Raw genomic sequence first — 20,090 nt, 5'->3', positions numbered from 1 at the left:
AAAAAAATTTTTTAAGAAAAAGTGAGAAGGAACCTTATAATTAATTTGTTTATAATACTTGAGGGAAACTCTTATAAAGCAAAGAACTCGTACCTCATAAAAATTCTAAGAAAGGATGCTCTCGAAGAAGAGGACAAAGGGAAAGGCAGCACTAAGATTTCAGGGGCTGCCACAAGTGGGCTCAGCTATCAACTGGAAGTAAGCCTGGGTGACTGGAAGGGCAATGGCACCATTAAAAGAAATCAGGGCCATAGAGAGATGAGGCATAAGGTGGGGTTGGGGTTTAATAAGGCATCCACAGGAGTAAGAGCTGTGGGCAGACAGCGAGGAAGGTGATGAGCCGATTCTGCCTGACAACACGGATTGTCAGGAAAGGTAGGGAATGCAAAGTCTACCCCTCTCAAGGCAACTGCTACGAGCACTGGTCCTGGAGTCAAGGTTGTTCACAGCTGTGAAACCTTGGGCAGATGACTTCACCTCTCAGAAGCTCAGAGGTTTTTGCCTCCATAAAGAGGAATAATAATAATGCTCACTCTAAAGAGGTGTTTGGGGATTAAAGGCAAGATGTATATACAGTACGGAGCACAGTGCTATAAACATCCATAGGACTCCTGTAAGGGGTTACTCCTATTTATTACCATCGCTGGGAAATAAGCAGAGGATCCAAGATTCAAACATGAGGAACAGAAAAAGGAAGGACTCAGCCAAGAAGAGAAAACGGGCAATTGGAGACGCACAAACAGGAAGGCCTCTTAGCCAAAAGCCACGGAAGAGAAGTTGTGAAGGGTGGGTCTCTGGTGTAGAGAGGTTAAGAAAAGTAAGAACTGACAAACACTTAGTGAATTTGGTGATCAAGATGACTTTTGAAAACAAACATTTTCTACAACAAGGTCCAACTGAGCTAACTAAGATTCTACATCCGAAGTAACTTGTTCCTTGAGGCTAGAGTGACCTGAATGACAGCCTGAGAATATCCATTCTGCACAAATACCAGAGAACAAGCATGCTTTCAATAATAGCTGTTATTAAAAGAGAGGTTCTGGCTGCTATAAGAATAAGGTTCTTGGAGAAGCTGTTGGCTTTCCTTCCCCCATTTGAGATCAGCTCCTGCCAAATTCAACAATTCCACCCTGGGGCCTAACTACTTTCTACACAAAGACAATCAAGACCATTCCTTTGTCTTCTGGAGTTAACCATCTTGATTCTCCATTCTGTTTCTCTCTGCCTTTGGGGCTATTTCACTTCTCATTTCCTCTTGCAGACAATGGGAGGAGGAAAAGGGAGAAGATCATCCAATAAGGACATTATGGAATGTAGTTACACTCTTACAAGTTGGGTAAAAATTGAAGAAATCACAAAAGAACAAAAATCTTATTTACAGAACTTTGTGCAATATGTAATTTTCAAATGCGTACAGCAATTTATTTTTTTAAAATTTTTTAGCATTTATTCGTCTGTGAGAGATGAGAGTGCGAGCAGGGGAGGGACAGAGAGAGTGGGAGACAAAGAATCTGAAGCAGGTTCCAGGCTCTGAGCTGTCAACATACAGCCCAATGCAGGGCTTGAACTCACAAGCTGTGAGATCATGACCTGAGCTGAAGTCAGACGCTTAACCAACCAAGCCACCCAGGTGCCCCTCAAATGCGTACATCAATTTAAAATAGGAAAGGTTAGGGGCACCTGGGTGGCTCAGTCATTTAAGCGTCTGACTTTGCTCAGGTCATGATTTTGCACTTGGGGAGTTCAGGCCCCTGTGCTGTAGGCAGAGCCCAGAGCCTGTTTCAGATCCTGTGTCTCCCCCTCTCTCTGCCCCTAGCCTATTCATGCTCTCTCTTTCAAAAATAAACAAACATTTAAAAATTTAAAAAGAAAATAAATAAATAAGTAAACTAGGAAAAGGTTCTACTTCAAAGAAAAGAGATAAGCATCCAAGAAGTGCTAGTCTTCGCTTAAATGACATTTGAAAATACAACTGTGTGGTGCCTGGATGGCTTTGGTTAAGGATCCGACTTTGGCTCAGGTCATGATCTCACAGTGCATGAGTCTGAGCCCTCTTGGGCTCCCCTCTTGGGCTCTATGCTGACAGCTTCGAGCCTGGAGTCTGCTTTGGATTCTGTCCCTCTCTCTCTCTCTCTCTCTCTGCCCCTCCCTGTTTGTGCGTGCGCACTCTCTCTCACAAATAAATAAACTTTAAAAAACAAAGAAAATAAGAGTTTTTATGAAAGCTAAAAAGCATTTCTTTCAGGTCTGTATAAAATAGTATTAAAATTTTATCCCATACACTTCACACTTTTCCCCTTATGATTCCCCCTTGTATGTGAATAGGAAATTATAGTAAATTCTGAATTGTAAGAGTCCTAATTAATCAGATTTTGCTCTTCCAGAACTGACAAGAAAACAGTACTTTTGTGTAAGAGGTAAACTTGGCTAACCTGAGATTTGGTATTATGATTCCAAATGCTCCTAGGAAAGCCAAGTCAAATAGTAACATTCTTATCTTAGAAAAATCAGTTTTTAAGCTGGCATTATGAGGTCTTAAACAAAACCTGCAACACAAGAAATCAGGCACTCTTACCCCAAGGTGCTAATAAATCCATTTGTCGATCCTTCCGCGTACAAAGAACAAATGTCTCCAATATGTAGGAAACTAGACATCTTGTCAGACATGTCTTTCTCGAAAAGCCTAGACAAAGTAAAATATGCAACGTTATTAGAAGGAAAGAAATGCTCAGAGGGGGGAAAAGAGTCACTGAGAGTTGGCTTAGCTCAACTTTCCGAAGCGCCCTACTTAAAAGTCAAATTTAAACGAGAGTGTGACAGGCAGGCAATTAAATGAGCCAAGCAAGGACATATGCAACAACATTTTTTTCCATATATCATTTATTTCAAGATATTCCAACCACAATAACGCTGGTTTCTAACAAAACCACACCCAAATCCAACTCTACAAATTGAGGACCCTCGATAATGAATAGTGAATATAAAGACTGCATGGAAGTCAGCCAACAACTCTGCAGTGATTAAGGAGTTGGAAAGTCTGACTTATGAAACATTAACATATTCAATCTGCCTCAGGCAATGTGAAGTCAGAAGGAAACACCTGGTATAAAACTTGGGTCTGGCTGTGCCTGTGCTGAGGTACCAAAGCAACAAAATTAATAAAAGGAAACCTAGTAACAAATACCACAAACCTCTAGTGGCCTTTTAAAAATTCAACAACGGTACCCACTTCATCCAAATGCTATTTCAATTTCTTTCCTTCTTACCCTTCTTACCCTTCACCCAAACACTTGGGGAGAAAGGATCTTAGCACCTGGTCCAAACCCTGCAGGTAAGAATAAGATGGCTCAGGTCAGGTAACAACCCTGGTCAGGAATACATAACGGCTAGTTAGGGGCAGTCCTAGAAAAGACTCTTAAGTTCCAGGAAATCTCTCCACAGCCCAGAAGTCATTACACACACACACATACACACACCACATACACACACACCAACAAAAATATTGACATGACTCATAGGCACAGCTTTCATGAGGGCCATAAATATTGAGGAGTGGGAGCCAATTATAAAAATTTTGACATTTAAAAAACAAGCTCAGTTATGTGGGAAAACAGTGCGCTGGTGTGGACCCCAGCTAACACTCCATGGCTTCCTCAGGCATCTGGTGTGTAGATGCATGGAGTAAACCGAGTCTTTCCAGAATCTCTCCTCCAAACCCAGAGCCTCTTAAGCATCTTCTCCAATGTCTTTACTCCAGCTCCCCAGCTAGAAATCATTCACCTGCAAAGCCACAAGACTTGTAATGGCGTGGAAAAGTATTCTCTTCTGGAATTGCCTTCTGGGCACCAAGTTTTCTTTTGGTTAAAATCATGGAGCAATGGGGGCGCCTGGGTGGCTCAGTCGGTTAAGCGTCCGACTTCGGCTCAGGTCATGATCTCACGGTTCGTGGGTTCGAGCCCCGCGTCGGGCTCTGTGCTGACAGCTCAGAGCCTGGAGCCTGTTTCAGATTCTGTGTCTCCTTCTCTCTGTGACCCTCCCCCGTTCCTGCTCTGTCTCTCTCTGTCTCAAAAATAAATAAACATTAAAAAAAAAAATTAAAAAAAAAAAAATCATGGAGCAATGATCATCAGGAAACCTAGGGAAGTATTTCTCCTACTCAGCAGGAGTGCCAGGTGCTAAAAATGAACTGTTAAATAACCTCAGTTCACTGCTTGAGAATCTACAAGGAAAAACTAATCCCTCCAAACAACCCAGATATAGCAAGAGAAGGAACATTTCACTGAACATGAACTTATGCATTGAGAAAGACAGCAAGTGAGAACACATTCTCCAAAAAAACAGCCAACATCTGTAAACCTTGTGGAAAGACACACAAGTCATGTGTAGAGGGACAATTTGCCAGCCAAGACCCACTCTCCAGAATCAAGTCTGTTATTTCTTCCTAACTGGTTATTTTATACCTAAAAGGCAAACCAGTGTTTTAAACAACACCCGAAAAAGCTGCACAAGTGGAAAACACTAAGGACTTTAATATTTCCCTTATGTGCTTATATTTAAAAGCCTCATCATAAGGGGTCAGCAAGTCAACATACGTCTGGGACTGATTATTGGAAATCAAGTTCTGTTTGAATTTTGAGCCAGACCAAATTTGTGTCTTCACACTCTGGCCTCCCAGAAGGACACAGGAGAAGCCTGGATACAGGAGAGCAGGGATGTGCTCAGTCAAGGAGGCCTTGTCTAGTGGGCCTAACTCTGTCCTTTTGGGCTTGCCCTTCAAATTGGCCCCCGTGGAGATCAGGCCAGTAAATAGCAGTGTGACCCCTGTTTTCTCAACTTTCCTCACCTCCTGGTTACCTTACTGAAAGATTCCAGGTCCCTAATGGAAAGAAGCAGACATAATTCAGTGTTCTGGAATGATGTACTCAGTATCGCCTGCAGTTGATAATTGAAATAGATGTCTGAACACAGTGTTTCTCTAGCACAGTTCTGCAGTGCTACCATTGCAAATAATAACGACTAACATTTATCAAGCATCATCAGGCTCACGGTGGTGCTTAAGGGCTTTACACATGTTCTCTTACTGAATCCTCACGACCACCACATGAAGTGGATACAACTATTATTCTCATTTTATTGTTGGAGAAACCAAGATCCAGAGATGTGAAGATGCCCCAGGCCAGGGTTTTAAGTCACATCAGAGTCTTAAGCAGAGCTTCTCATCAACAATGACCCCTGGAACATGGACGAAAACATCAGCCATCCTTATTAAGATTATGAAGACCTGAATTTCTGTGTTCTGTACAATTATGTTTCCTAGTTCTTCTACCTCGGTGTTCCCTAATTTTTCTACCATGGCCACACAACACTTTGGTAAGTCAGAAAAAAGGAAATTAACCTTCCCAACCATGTTTGTTAAGCAGACAACTAAGTCAACTTTAGCCATATTTTACAGTTTTCCCAGAAAACAATGATCAGTATGTCCACCATAGTTAATGATCCTCAACTGGGAAATCTGCCAGGGGTCCCCAATTTAAAGAAACAACCAAAAACAGGAAGTGGAAGGCGCTACAGAGTCTTCCCTAAGGGCCTCAAGACGTAGGTCCCCTCAAAAAGGACTGGTCTGGCTGGAAAGCTTTGGAGGGCTCCCCTCATCTATCATTAGTTAAGTGTAAGAAGAGGAGAAGGATAAGGAAGAGAGGGAGGAAAGGTCCTGGGGCCATCATCAGCCCTACCCTAGAAGGAAAAACAAAGGCCAGGAAAGTCAACAGAACAGGCCTCTGGAGCCTGGAGGGAAAGTCAGCCAGTGAGTGATGGGCGTGGGAGCAATCTTTTGGAAGACTTCCTGTTGTTTATAACAGGGTGGGAGAACCTGTCTCTTTATCTGATCCTGGACCATCTGTGCCAGCCAACTTCTCACAGCAGTACCCAGTGCTCCCGGCCGGGGACCCCCTAATACAAAAACAGCCAGCACCAACCTTGATCCGCAAGACCCTGATAGGTGAAACACTCTAACGACACCCAGGGCTCTTTGCTAATCAACTTTGAGTCGGTCCACGATATATTCGAAAAGGCTCGGATGGTCAGGTGCAGAGCTCCAATCTTCTTTCTGGGTGCAAGCTATTATTATTATCTCAACACTGCCATCCGGCCCACTTAAACCTGTTTTTGTTTCATCTGTAAAATGAGGATAACACTTAACTGCAAGGGATTATGGTAAGGAACAGATGAAATAGTGCCTGAAAAGTACCTGATACAGAGACTGGTAGACTTTCACTCAATGCTGGCTATTTATTATTTTTTAGTCAGATGAAGTCGAACTGAAAGATTCTAGGACTTCAAAATGTAAACTCAGCAAAGCAAAGGATCCCCGTATAAAAAATCAGGTGGGTATCCTAACAAATGCACTCCTGGATGATCTGTGACAATATATTTCACTTTAGGGAAAATAATTATCCTCCCTAATTCACCTATTAAAAATAACCTGAACTCTATGGAATTATGCTCAGTTCCCAATCACAAAGCATTGTGGTCTTTCCAAATAAACAGAATCATGGCATAAAGGTTGGAGGGAACCTATAAAGTGTGTAATTCCATCTCTTGCCCAATAATGGAATCCCCCTACCATGACTCCTAAGGATGACCTTGCTTCTGCTTAAACACCTGGCAATGTTTCACGGTTCAGATGGTTTGGGCAAGGGTTCAAATGCTTCCAGAAATGGTTCCAGGTTCAAAAAGCCCAGTTAGGAAATATTCCTGTGTCCCCTGCACAAAAAAATCTCCTAGAAAATCTGCTACTGGTCTATTCCCCGATGCTCAGAAACCTCTCAAAATGTGAACACCCTCTGATCTCCTTAGGACTTTGCTTCTGTTTGCAGAGCATCATCATCCTGGGTGATTCCAGACATGGCCTGGTCTCCAGAGCAGTCCTCACCCAAGGGCAGACAGGAGCTGAGGCTCCAGAGTCAGATTGCCAGGCACCTCCAGCTCTGCCACCACGTCATTCTAGGACTTCAGGCCAGCTCTCTCATCTTCCTAAACCTCACTTTCCTCATCCATAAAATGGGGATAATATGAGTAGCTCCCTCAACTAGGTTCAGTAAGATCACGTGCATCAACAAGTCAGCAAAACACCTGCAGGAAATAAGTGCAATGTATGCAGGCAGCTACTGTGCCCCCCCACCCCGCCACCTCCCAGCACTGCTCTGACAGGCTGATGCACCTCTTAAAATAGGATTCTCCCAGGGTGGCTGGACCAGGGCACAGAAAGGGGGCTCACTGCCTCTGTGAGACGCTCAGGAGCCTTACACTGCCCACTGGCTCAGCTTCAGTTCTTTGTCCACTGAAACCTGAGCAATGTATAAGGAAAAGGTACATTTGATTCCACTCAAAAGAAAGGTGGGAATAAAAACACACAAATTCAGAGATCTCCTAGGAACAGAAACCAGAGGTCGTAGTCCTCCACATCTGTGGTCTCACAATCTTGTTCTTTGCCTTTTCTACACCCACCCTGGGTCATCCCACCCCACCCCCGCTGGCTCCAGGGGCTTCTAGGATTCCTCAATCTGTACCTCAAGGCCAACAACTACTGGGATTCAGCTCCTGGATACTGACAGTACCTGAATATACCAGAAAGAACTCAACTATCTCCCCAATCTGTTTCTCCTCCTCCCCACCCACTTCATCTACCTCCACAACGCCTGGTGGCACCTCTAGTCTTCCCTCGCCTTATCCCTGCCACAAGGCCTTTGCCCATGCTCTTCACTCAGGCCTAGAATACATTCATCCTTATCCCACGCCCTGTCCTAGTTTAAGCCAACATCGGTTTGAGGGATGTTTTGCATACTACTTTATTCCTCTCACCAATCCCTAGCACATGGTAGGTGCTGAGTAAATATTTAGCAAGTAATGAAGTAGGAGCATCTAATCTTACTGATTTTAAGTTTTAGTCTCTCTCTTGAATCCTCCAATTCTTTGTAACTCTTTTACTCCCGCCCAAACCTCAGCCAGGATCATTGACAAATGGGCTCCATAAAGACTCTCTGGGAATCCTTCTTTGCCCCTCAATCTATTCTACACATAAGCCAGCAAAATCTTTTTTTTTTTTTTTCCAGCATGATCTTTTAGAAACGTAAATCAGACCATGTCATTCCTGTGCTTAAAACATTCCAAAGAGATTTGGGACTCCTCATGACCTGGTCCTTGCCTACCTTCGCCTCTTCGTCTCGCTGTACTGCCCACCCACCTTTTACCCTCTGGCCATGATGAACATTCTCCCGGATCCCCCAACATGCCCTGTGCCTTTGGACACGCTGTAACTGCTGCCTGACATTCTTCTCTACTCGGTACTCTAATTACCCTATCTGGGCACTACCACTGTCCTAAAATTGCTTATTTACTGGTTTGCTTATTTACTTGTCTTCACTTCTAGACTATCAAGCTCATGAGGACAAGAGAGCTGAGTTCTTCCTTCCCTTGTACAGCGCCTGGGACATGACAAGCACATCTGGGTCCAATGTAATCATGTCATCTTATCTGTTACCTAAAAGAATTTAAACTATTTTTAGGTGATTGTTTTCCTAAAACTAAAGAAAATCAAGTTGACACTGTTGGAGCAAGGGTAGAGAATAGAGGTCTGTTAGACCTTTTCAACAGATTTCTAGGACATTTGGGAGCCAGAAACAAAATTTTAACTTCTGTCTCTGGCAGAAAGTACCCCTCCCCCAGTGACCATCCCCTCTGTGTCCAAAAAGTCTAGAAACAGAACACTTCAGTCTGAATTCCATCTTCTTGTGCTTAGACAACTGACATAAGTTTCCTGAATTTCAGCTCTCTCAACCAATTAAAAGAAGAGAGGAGCAGTGCCTGGGTGGCTCAGTCAGTTCAGCATCCAACTCTTGAATTCGGCTCAGGTCAAGATCTCACAGTTCCATGGGTTCGAGTTCTAGTTCAGTCTCTGCACTGACGGTGTGGAGCCTGCTTGGGATTCTGTCTCCCCGCTTCTCTCTCTCTGCCCCTCCCCCATGCATGCATGTGCACTCTCTCTCAAAAATAAACAGACATTTAAAAAAAAAAAAAAAGAGGAGGAGGGACTCTTCCTATCTCAGGGTCACCAAGAGAGGTAAAACAAATAATCCACACAAAGTGCTCAGCCCAATATATGGCCTTTAGTAAACACCCATTTTTGTATTTTCGAATGAGACTGAAATGGAAAAGTTCACTTTTCTTCCTCCAAAGCCTTCACTCACTTCTGTCTATAACTTATTCTTCTACTTGATATATGCTTCTTACTTTGCCAGCACTGTTGGAAACACATCCGAATAAACATGTCTCAGAAATGTTTCAATCTCTGTAAGCCTAGGAGGTGGGCAGTACTTGCACAGGTCATCCAAGGTACTGTTGCTTTTCAGCCCCCAAACTCACCAAACCCAAGACAGTCAGACCTCAACTCCATTCCCACTTCTAACATCAAATCAGGCCCCTGTGGGAGGCAAGGAGGAGATGAGGTGGAAACATCTTCAAAGGAATAATTCAATATTTAGAACCTCTTTCACTTCGGTGTGAAGACAGGCTAAATCATAGCCTCACTGAAAAAGAAGTATATTCATTTCATTTTAAGCATTAAGATAGGTTTTGAGTTTCCTTTTTTTTCCTTTTTGCTAAAAGCTTTGACTATGCCAGAAAACTCACTTATTATAATTTTTCCCATCTATTTCTCCCGCACACACTTAACTAATTGCATTATATTCATTTTTCTAAAAAAAAAAAAAAAAAAAAACAACTCAATTTTCGCCTACACACAATTCAGAATTTAGAAGTTAGCAACTCCTGAAATGAGACTAAATTAGAATACTTTCATTAACCAAGAAGTTACCTAAGGTATCACTTAATCCTAGACAGGCAAAGGAGGAAGTCAGAAGCTTTATTTATACCAGGTAATGGACCCCAAAGCCAGGGACCAAAATATTTTGACCTGAAGATTTTTATGGACACACAGAAGCAAGAAGCCTCCTTTATTTAAGTAAGATGAAGCCACTTGGGCCTTGGGGCTAAACAGTAATTGGGAAGGAGAAAAGCCCCACAGAGTCTGCCCTTAAATTAGGTCCTTCCAAGCATTGGTGTCAGAAACTAAGGACCTCCCTGCCACACCAGCCCTCCAGGGCACCAATCATCTCCTGAGGTCCAAGTTCCCTGTGTGTTTTACCAGCCAATTACCTGAACTTTCACAATCTTATATACATTACCCGAGAAGTTCAAAATACCCCCCAGAGGCCTGGACTGTAATCATTTGCCTTTCTTAAATGGCTGGCTAGCAGGGATTATCTCTTCTATTTTTAACAGCCTCCACCTTGGTATCTTTAAGACCAGTTGTGACAATATCTGAGACCAATAAAGCACTAAGCCAATCTAATTTCTATTATAGAACACAACTTCATCTGAGTCCAAAAGCTACAAGGAGAACCAAGTAAGGGTTTAGAGTAACAGCTATAAAGGGAGTTATATTTGAAGCTACTATTCTCAGACATGGAGAAGAACCCACGCTTTATTATTTTTTAATGACCCATCCCACTGCAGAACTTCTAGAATGCTTGCTATAATCTTGCTCATCTGAAAAAGATGAACCTAAAACAAGTACCACTAGCTTCCAAGTTTTCAGGGTCCTTTGCAATTCAGCACTTTAGCTGGGAAGGGGTTTTTTTGTTTTGTTTTCTTGTGTTTGTTTTGCAAACACAGCTTCAATGTATCCCCATGCATGTATTTCTAAACAAAAAGCTCTGATTCAATATCCAGACTTAGGAACAATCAATTGCATCCTGCTACCTAAGCCTTCAGGTTCTCAGTCTCTGAGTTGTTCCATGGCACCACCCACCTTTCAAATTACCTGGCTACTCTATAAGCTAGTGGCTCTCCATGACGCCCAAGGACCCCTGGGAGTTCAACCCAAGACCCTTTCAGAGGCTCTTCAAAGTCCTAACTATTTTCATAATAATACCAACGCACCATTTGCCTTTTACTCCATCTCTCACACCATGGTTGAGTTTTCCAGAGGCTGCAGGACATGAGATGTCAGAAGAGACTGGAGGTGGAAATACATCAGATACAGGACTCCAGCTATCTTCTATTAAGCCAGATATTCATCAATTTGCAAAAAAGTAAAACAATGCCACTCTCTTGCAAAAATTTTTTTGGAAAATATAGCTATTGTTCATTAAAAATATGTTACTGTGTTAACATACGATTGGCTTATTTTTCATGTTGTCTCAGTGTTAATTGTCTTGGTGTTAATTTCTAATGAGGTAAGTACAGATGGTTCTAACTCACATAAACCTAAGTTCTTTGGGGTCCTCAGAAATTTCTAAGCATGTCAAGAGTTCCTGAGACCCAAAATTTTGAAAAATGCTACTATAAATTTTAAGTTCTGGTTTGACACTGCCTATGTGCTCACGACTCATACTGCATAAACATGAAAAACTGGACAGGACTAAAATGCAAAACATACAACATCCAAGACTTTAGAGAAAACCCCCTGATTTGAAACCACCTTTTTATTCAACAAATTTATCGAATACCTACCATGCACTATCCCTACTCCAGGTGTGTGGGACATAGGTAAAAAGAAGACAGTCCAGGTCCTGGTTCTCATGATAGTTTTACAGGCACAACCAATCAGATAGTGTTAAGTACTAGGCAGAGAATTAAAACTGTGTGACATTTTACTTTTGGCTGGTCAGAGAGAGCAAGTTGAGACATTTAAGCTAAGACCTGAAAGTCAAGACAGAGGCAATCATGCAAAAAAATCAGGTGGAAGAGCATTTTAGGCATAGCAAATAGCTAGTACAAAGGCACTGTGCGCAGAAAAGAAGTTGGCAAGTTCAAGAAAAAGACAGCCAGCCACAACGTCTGGACCATTAACGGGGAAGGAAGGAAAGAAAGAAAGTGCGGGGTAAGGTCAGAGAAGAAGAAGCCCGGGCCAGTGGCATTCCCCAAGCCAGGGTAAAAAGTCTGCCTTTAGGGGCGCCTGGATGGCTCGGTCGGTTAAGCGTCCGAGTTCGGCTCAGGTCATGATCTCACGGTCCGTGAGTTTGAGCCCCGCGTCAGGCTCTGTGCTGACCGCTCAGGGCCTGGAGCCTGTTTCAGATTCTGTGTCTCCCTCTCTCTGACCCTCCACCATTCATGCTCTGTCTCTCTCTGTCTCAAAAATAAATAAACGTTAAAAAAAAAAAAAAAAAAAAAAAAAAAGTCTGCCTTTATTGCTAAGTGTGACAGGAAGTTTATAATCTTGACCAAGTTACTTACTCTTTCTGGAACTCAGTTCCCTCATCTGCAGAATGAGGATCATGAGAGCTTGCCTCATAAAGCTGTTTTGAGGTTCAAATGTGTAAAAGAAAATAATGGGCTTGCTTAGCACAAAGAAAGTAAAAGATGGGAAACATTCCTGTTTACTGGGATTATTCCTGTCTGCCAATTTGCTGTATTTTCAACTCTCATAAACTACTCTTACTAAACTTTTTAGGGCTTACAATCCGTTGAGGATTAATCCTATCAACCAGCAAGTCCACATGATGAGTGGTATAGACAAAGGACACACTGTGTGATGCATTTATCTGAATTTGTCAATGCCAACTCCAGCAGAAGGTTCTTCCCACTCTTCCTAGTAAAACTCAAACCCCCAAAGTACAGCCAGGTGAAGAATGAATGACAGCATCCCACCTCCATAGCCCCCTCTGGGTCTACCCTTCAGTCACTAAGCTTTGCCACTTGGCCCCAAAGCACAGGGTACTCGGAAAAGCCATTCTTCTGCTAAAAAAGGTAGCCAATGGAAATCCATCAGCCTTCTCTGCTCTTTCTTGGCACATTCACATCATCTCCACCTCCTAAAAAAGAGAAGGCCTCTGCCAAAGACTTAGTGCTGGTTTTATTGCTGCTTGCTTTAAAAATGATTGCTTAAAATGAATAAAATCAAAAGGCTTCCTTTCAAGCTAGGCAGCAAAGAGAAGGCTCATGCACAAAGACTTAAAAGCTCCTGGAGATTCAGCAGGCCTCAGGCAGCTGGTCTCCAGGAACACAGATAAGACCTGGGGGCCACAGCTGCCATCAACACAAAAGAGCAGCACTTCACTTTCAGGTCAAGCAGCCCCCCATGGGCCAAGCCAGGCAAACCACAAGGCCTTTCAGAGGGAAAGCAAGAGTGTGCACAGAAAAAGGAAGAGTTGCCGGCATTTGATCAATCTCGTGGCTGGAGGCCAAGGACACTCCTTCCAGAGGAGCACAGGCCTCCTTAAGATGCCCTAACCCAGGTACATATATGGTAATATGGCTGTAAATACAGGGAAGAGAAAACCTACCACACTCACAGTGGACTTTTTCAAGACAAGGAAAGAGGCGCTCTTTTACACCGTCTCTTCTGTAACTGGGCACTCTCACAGCTAATTTTGGAACTTCCTTTGAGCAAAGACTTGACGATATCATCTTTCTTGTGAAACGAGGAGCAGAAACACAGTATTTCTGAGGTGGACACCGGCCGGCAGCTCCCCCCACCCCACCATACACATGTTTGTGCAGCCCCCTGCTTGCCTTCTGGTCCTATTAGTGGCTAATCAGATTGTCCTCAGAAATGCAGTGTCCCATCAGGAGACCACTTATTCTATTGCAAAAAGCACTTCTCTCGGAGGATAGAAAATTGCATTCTGCTTTCGTTTTCAGACAGTCCCAAAGGAAGTCACCAACTCAGAAGTTTCAACTTTAAGCAGGGCCCTCTATGACAATCTCAGAAAGAGCAGTTGTAAATCAGCAGTTCAGAGCAATTCTCTAATTTAAATGTTGCTCATTAGACACACAAGAGATAAACACATGCACACAAAGATAAACCTATGTGCCTTTTCACAAACATGCCCACTAAATAGCCTATTCTTGAAAAAGGTACATTATCTACATGTCTATTTTTCAGCAAAGATGTCAATTCTGACACGTGCTCTCAAGTTTCCTATTCTCCCAGGCCAATATAAGAAAAGCCAATCAAAAGCTCAAAGTTGGCAGTCAGAAAATTTTCTATTTGGTGGGTAGAGATCATCTAGCTGAAATTCCTCATTTTACAGGCGGAAAAAGCAAACAATAAACCTGAGTGACTTCTTGTAGGTCACACAGCCGTGTACTAGCCAAAGCTAATAGACCATAGGGGCACCAGGGTGCCTCAGTTGGTTAAGCATCCGACTTAGGCTCAGGTCATCATCTCAAGGGTTTGTGAGTTGGAGCCCCACCCACATCAGGCTCTGTGTTGACAGCTCAGAGCCCAGAGCCTGCTTCAGATTCTGTCTCCCTCTCTCTGCCCATCCCGTGCTCGCACGCTGTCTCTCTCTCTCAAAAATAAACATACATTAAAAAACAACAACAAAGCAAATAGATCACAGGGCTCCAGAAACCAAAGCCAGTACCTAGGGGAAGTGGGGGAAGAGTGGTATTTATTTTATTAAAAAGTTAAAGTCATCCCCAGCCTGAAGAGACACCCCTCTGCTCACAACCTGAACCACCAAAATAATAATAATAATAAACAAAAAACAAAAACCAACAAATCGGATTTGATGAACATCCTCAGAGAGAGAGCAGTGTCTCAATTAGTCTGGGAAAAATCAGTCTAGGACAGTTTCTCAACCTCAGGGCTACTGAGGGCTACATTTTAGTGCAGATAATTCCTTGTTGTGGAGGACATATCATGTGTATTGCAGGATGTTTAGTGACATCTCTGACCTCTACCTGCTAAATGCCAGTAGCACCCACTTTCCCTCAGCTGTGACAAAAAAAGTCTCCAGACATTGCCACAAGTCCCCACAGGGCAAAATCACCCCGCTGGTTGAGAACCATTCCTCTAGGGACACAGGCTTTGTTGTTGTTTTTTTTTCTTTTTTTAATCTCTGAGACTTTTTGCAAACATTTGACTTGGCAGCAATGGCCCAAAGCAGGTATTTTTATACCTATTCTACAGAGGAGGAAACAGAAGCACAGATGTTACATGTTTAGCCCCTACTCAAGAGGCAGTCAGTACCCAAACCTGCGGAGCCCCCATCCTGTGGTTCAGCAGGGAGATACCATTAAAGCCTCAGAGCAACTGTGCTTCCCTCCCTGATTATTACCTTCACTCCCTTTTATTAACACTCAACAGTTTCCCAAGCCCAATGCCCACCCAAGAACTGTTCTGAGAAACATCTCAAAAGCTATCAAAAGGAACCACTTAATACATTTCTGCACAGTCCTCACTTCGCTCTCCACAGCAAAAGAGGCTTTTCAAAGCAAACCACCAATTTCAGAAATATTTAATCAGGAGAAGCTTACAAATGATTAGATTCTTCTGACAAGCAGCCTACATTCTTCTAAGGGAGATATAACATGGAGATACATAACTTCTTTCAACAAATCTCTTGTGGGCACTATTTCTCAGGTGCATTTGTAGGTTAAAAATCAAAAAGGCCCGTGAGGAAAATAGATTTAAAGTGCCATGGAGTTTCAAATAACAAAGACTTTCAAATTATCAGGAAAGGCTTCCCAGAAGAGGAAGCATTTGGGTAGTATTTGGCAAGGTGGATATAGACAGGGCAGGGATGGGGACATAGTCACAGGCACAGATGCACCAAAGCAAATAAATGAATGTCCTTAAGTCTAGGTACTGTATCAGCTTTTTCTATTCTGAAATATGTGCATGGAGGGGCACCTGGGTGGCCAGTTTAAACACCCCAACTCTTCAGCTCAGGTCATGATCTTGCAGTTCATGAGTTCGAGCCCCATATCAGGCTCTGCGCTGGCAGTGTGGAGCCCACTTGGGATTCTCCATCTCTTTCTTTCTCTCTCTCTCTCTCTCTCTGCCCATTCACATCTCATGCTCACTCTCAAAATAAATAAATGTTAAAAAAAGAAAGAAAGAAAAGAAAAGAAAAGAAAAGAAAGAAATATGTGCACGGTTAAGTCTTGAAACTGTTTTTACAAAACAAAGTCACTTCCCAAATAAAGTTCCTAGTGAAACACAGACAAACAGCAAAGAACTTGTAGGTCAGTGATGTTTCTTCTTACGCTCATCTGTATCTGATAAGCAACCATACAAGCAGCCCAGAAGTTCTGCTAATTCGCTGGGTCACACAACATTATAAAACCTAAGTTGCTCCAAGTGTCTGAAAACAGCATGTTAAATGCAGCCTTGTTCCTACCTGTGACCTCCCAACCCTAAGTAGGTTTCACACGTATCATTTCTATCTGAAACTGCTGCCAATAAGAGAGTCCCCCAAGTGTAAGAACTAATGCTTCCAGTTTTGTCAGAGAGAGTCCTGCCAGACCTTCATGCTCACCTTCAGTGGTGACTTAGCCTACCTTCCACTTGATTGAGAATGAAAAGGCCACTAAGGACAAGTACAAAGGTCAGTTCCAACAGGTGAGAACAAGCCAGGAAAAAATAACCATAAAAATAAGACAACACTGAAAAAACACTGGGGGTTAAGTATAGAGGTTCTCACACTTTCCAGTGTGCATGAATCCCCTGGGGATTGTGCTAAAATGCAGGTTCTGATTCACTGGGTCTGGGGTGGGGCCTGAGAGTCTACACTTCTAACAAGCTCACTGTTGAAGGCAATGATGCTGGTCTGGTGACCACAAATGGAGGAATAAAGATGTAGAGCAATGTTTTTCAAACTTTTGACTGAAACCCACAGTAAGAAATACATTGAAGTTACAACCCACTGTTCACTCTGTATGAGAGACAGAGAGAATGGGGGGGGGGGTGTCCTTCTAAGTATCCATACAATACACTTTGACGTTTTTCTAATTTACTCGACTTCATTAAAAAAAAAAAAAAATATATATATATATATATATATATATATATACACACACACACACACATATATACATATACACACATACACTGATGGAGGGGCACCTGGGTGGCTCAGTTGGTTAAGCATCTGACTCTTGATTTCGGCTAAGGTCATGATCTCATAGATCCTGAGTTCGAGCCCCAGGTCATGCTCTGTGCTGACAGCATAGAGCCTGCTTAAGATTCTCTGTCTCCCTCTCTCTGCACTTTCCTCGCTTGTGTTCTCTCTCTCCTTCTAAGTAAATAAAGTTAAAAAAAAAAAAAAAACTGCTAAAGGAGGCCCACTAAACTGATTTCAGGATCTCATAGTAGGTTGCCATACATTATGAAGAACATGGATACAGAACAAGAGTAACATTCCTACCAATCTGGGGAGTACTATTGTTACCTGAGCACCAGTACACTAAGGTTAAAACTGATACCAAAGTGCAAAGTTAGGAGTACCTTCAGAATCCTTTTTAAAAAGGCAAGGATGTGTTAACTATGCTTTGGAAATACCTTCATTGAAAATATTCAGGTTTTAAGTTTTCTTCAATCTGCTTTCTTTTCTGACCTGTATAAGGAAAATAAGAATACCTATCTGGCCCTGGGCAGAGGTCTCGGAATACCATTTCCCACTCAAAAGAACTATGGCTCCTTGGAGAAAAGACTGATTCCAGGCCTGGGGCAAGAAATATAGAATATGGGCCTGGAACATTCTCTCATATTGAAAGCAAGAAAGCTATCAAAGACTACTACAGTTGTGTTTTTGAACCAACTTCAAAAGCCTCTCTCTTGCTGAGCAAAAATGAGCACTCTGATCAAGAAGGATAGCTACACAAAAAGAGATATAAATTATGCTTAAATTCACAAGTTCACAAAGATAGTAACCAAAATACATACCCACTGGTCATCTTGGTACAAGGGTTTCTCAATAGTTGCACTGCTGTTAACTGTGAAAGGGAGAATTCTGGGCTGCACATGGCTATGCAATGTATTGTAGGCTGTTTATCAGCACCCTGGCCTCTAGGCCAGCAGCACCCTCTTCCTAGCTGTGACCACCAAAAATGTCCCCAGGGTCACCATGTTGAGAACCATTGCCATGTATCATGGTAAGGAAACGACTTGTTATTTTTGAAAACTAGTAAAATACAGAGAACAAAAAAACTTAGTGGAGGAAAATTTCTTTTTATAAAATAGTTCAGCTAATGAATGAAGAATGAAAAACAGGAGTTTGACAAGTCCTAACGAACTAATGGATTAAGGCAATGAACATCAATGGTTCCTAATATCATAAGGCATATCCAGACATATCATATACTTCCCTGAATGAAGTTCAAAAAAATATAAGTAGCAAACAACAATAACCCTGATTCTGATCAAGCCTCTACATTTAAGCACCAGATAGGATAATACACAGGGAACACAGGTACATGTTTAACTATACCACTCTGACACAGTCAGCAAAATCTTAACTATGGGAAAATAAATCACCCCATTTCCTCAATAATAACCATAAAATGCATGGAGAAGAAGAGGTGTAGAGAAAACATAGATTAAAAGACACATCAACCACTTGTAATCTATTGACCTTATTTGGATCCTGATTCAAACAAACGGTTAAATATACATATATATTATTGTGTGTATATATTGTAAGCATGTGTGTATATATGCACCTGTGTAATATGTGTTGTATGTATGTACATAAACATAAAAGGAGAACAGACTCCATTAAAAAATATGTCTTTTTTTTCTCCCTGTGATGGATTACAGTATTATGTTGTTGTTTTTTTGTTTTTGTTTTTAAATCCCTATGCTAGAGCTACATACTAAAATACAGATAGAGCCTGGGTGATTCAGTCAGTTAAGCCCCCGACTCTTGGCTTTGGCTCAGGTCATGATCTAACGGTTTGTGAGATCGAGCCCGCACTGGGCTCTGCGCTGACAGTACAGGGCCTGTTTGGGATTGTCTCTCTCTGCTCCTTCCCTGTTTGTGCTCACACACGCACTCGCTCTCTTGCTCTCTCTCAAAATAAATAAATAAACATAAATAAAATAAAATACAGATGAACTGGTATCAGGGACTTGTTCCCAACTCACCCAAGATGCGTGTATCAGAATGCAGGTGAAAACAGAACGGTCATGAATTGGTAACTGTGCAGATAGGTGATAAGTAAACAGGGGTTCATGATACTAAGATCTCACTGTTCTATGTGTTTCCAATTATCTACAGTGAAGGTTACTCTGAAGAATAAGAGATTCTGTATTGAAATAAATCATTACTAAGATTTATCCCTGTAATGACCCAGCTAACTTTGGAATAGAGCTTTACCTTCCATTTAGTTTTCTTAAAAACCAGTATAAACTGAGAGAGAAAACCTGGATTCTATGACAGTGATGAAATCTGAATGATGTTCTCCCCTAGTGATTCCATACCTGTCACCACCCAAATGCAATCACATCAAAGGTACAGATACCTTCATAAAAATGAAGACACGGGTGTCTACTGATTAACAAGAATAGCTGTTCAGGATAGAGTGAAACCAGCAAGGAACAAAACTTGAGGTACGGCATGAGTCCTTTTTAATGATATTATACACATAATTTTTACATATGTATACATGCAGGAGTCTGGAACCCTCATCTTGAACTGTGGGATTAGGGGTGCCTGGCTTGTTTTTGTTAATTGAATATGTGCATCTTATGCAGTAAGTATCACCAGGTATGTATGTTATAAATTTGTACACATGAAGGGATCCCCTTCACTTATCAGAGAGAATTACTTATTTGGAAGTTCATATTCCCCAAGGATGATGCTAGACAGCAGAACGTAAATTCTCCTTGTGTAATTCCTTAAAATGAGACCTGACAGACTGGAGGGTGGTAGCAAAGTACACAAGGTTTCTGTTGAGAAAAACCACAGAATATCATGAGATTCTTAAAATTCTTATCCAAACCAACTGCAGGTTCATCTATTTATCCAAGAAGATTCCCTTCCAACTATAGGGGATTATAATCCCAAGTAAGTCATGTGACTAACAAGACATCTAGGTTTTACCCCACCCCCAATCAAGTTCCAAACTGGTAAGTGATCTTGCCAGCCTCACCAGTCTCTTCAGAAAGTACAACGTAGCTCAGGGATGCTGAGAACCACATGTAGAGTTCTGAGAAAGTTAAGAAATCCTCAGGGAAGTAAACCATTGCTTACCTGCAAAACCTTGGTGCCTGCAGGATCTGACCTGGAATCCCTCTCCCA

General features: G+C 42.1%; 1 protein-coding gene across 6 annotated transcripts in view; it reads right to left on the bottom strand.

Moving 5' to 3' along the window:
• ITPR1 (inositol 1,4,5-trisphosphate receptor type 1) overlaps window positions 1-20,090 on the bottom strand; it is a 327,038-nt gene that overhangs the window by 301,562 nt on the left and 5,386 nt on the right. For all 6 annotated transcript variants that reach the window (XM_053897548.1, XM_053897549.1, XM_053897552.1 and 3 more), the window contains exon 3: window positions 2,576-2,683. In XM_053897548.1, coding sequence (XP_053753523.1) covers window positions 2,576-2,667 — 92 coding nt within the window. In that variant the 5' untranslated portion in view covers window positions 2,668-2,683. The remainder of the gene's footprint in view (window positions 1-2,575; window positions 2,684-20,090) is intronic.

This window comes from Panthera pardus, unplaced genomic scaffold, assembly GCF_024362965.1.
Source record: "Panthera pardus isolate Hobbes unplaced genomic scaffold, ASM2436296v1 HiC_scaffold_8, whole genome shotgun sequence".
Classification (NCBI taxonomy): Eukaryota; Metazoa; Chordata; class Mammalia; order Carnivora; family Felidae; genus Panthera; species Panthera pardus.
This window is presented reverse-complemented; position numbering and strand designations above follow the sequence as displayed.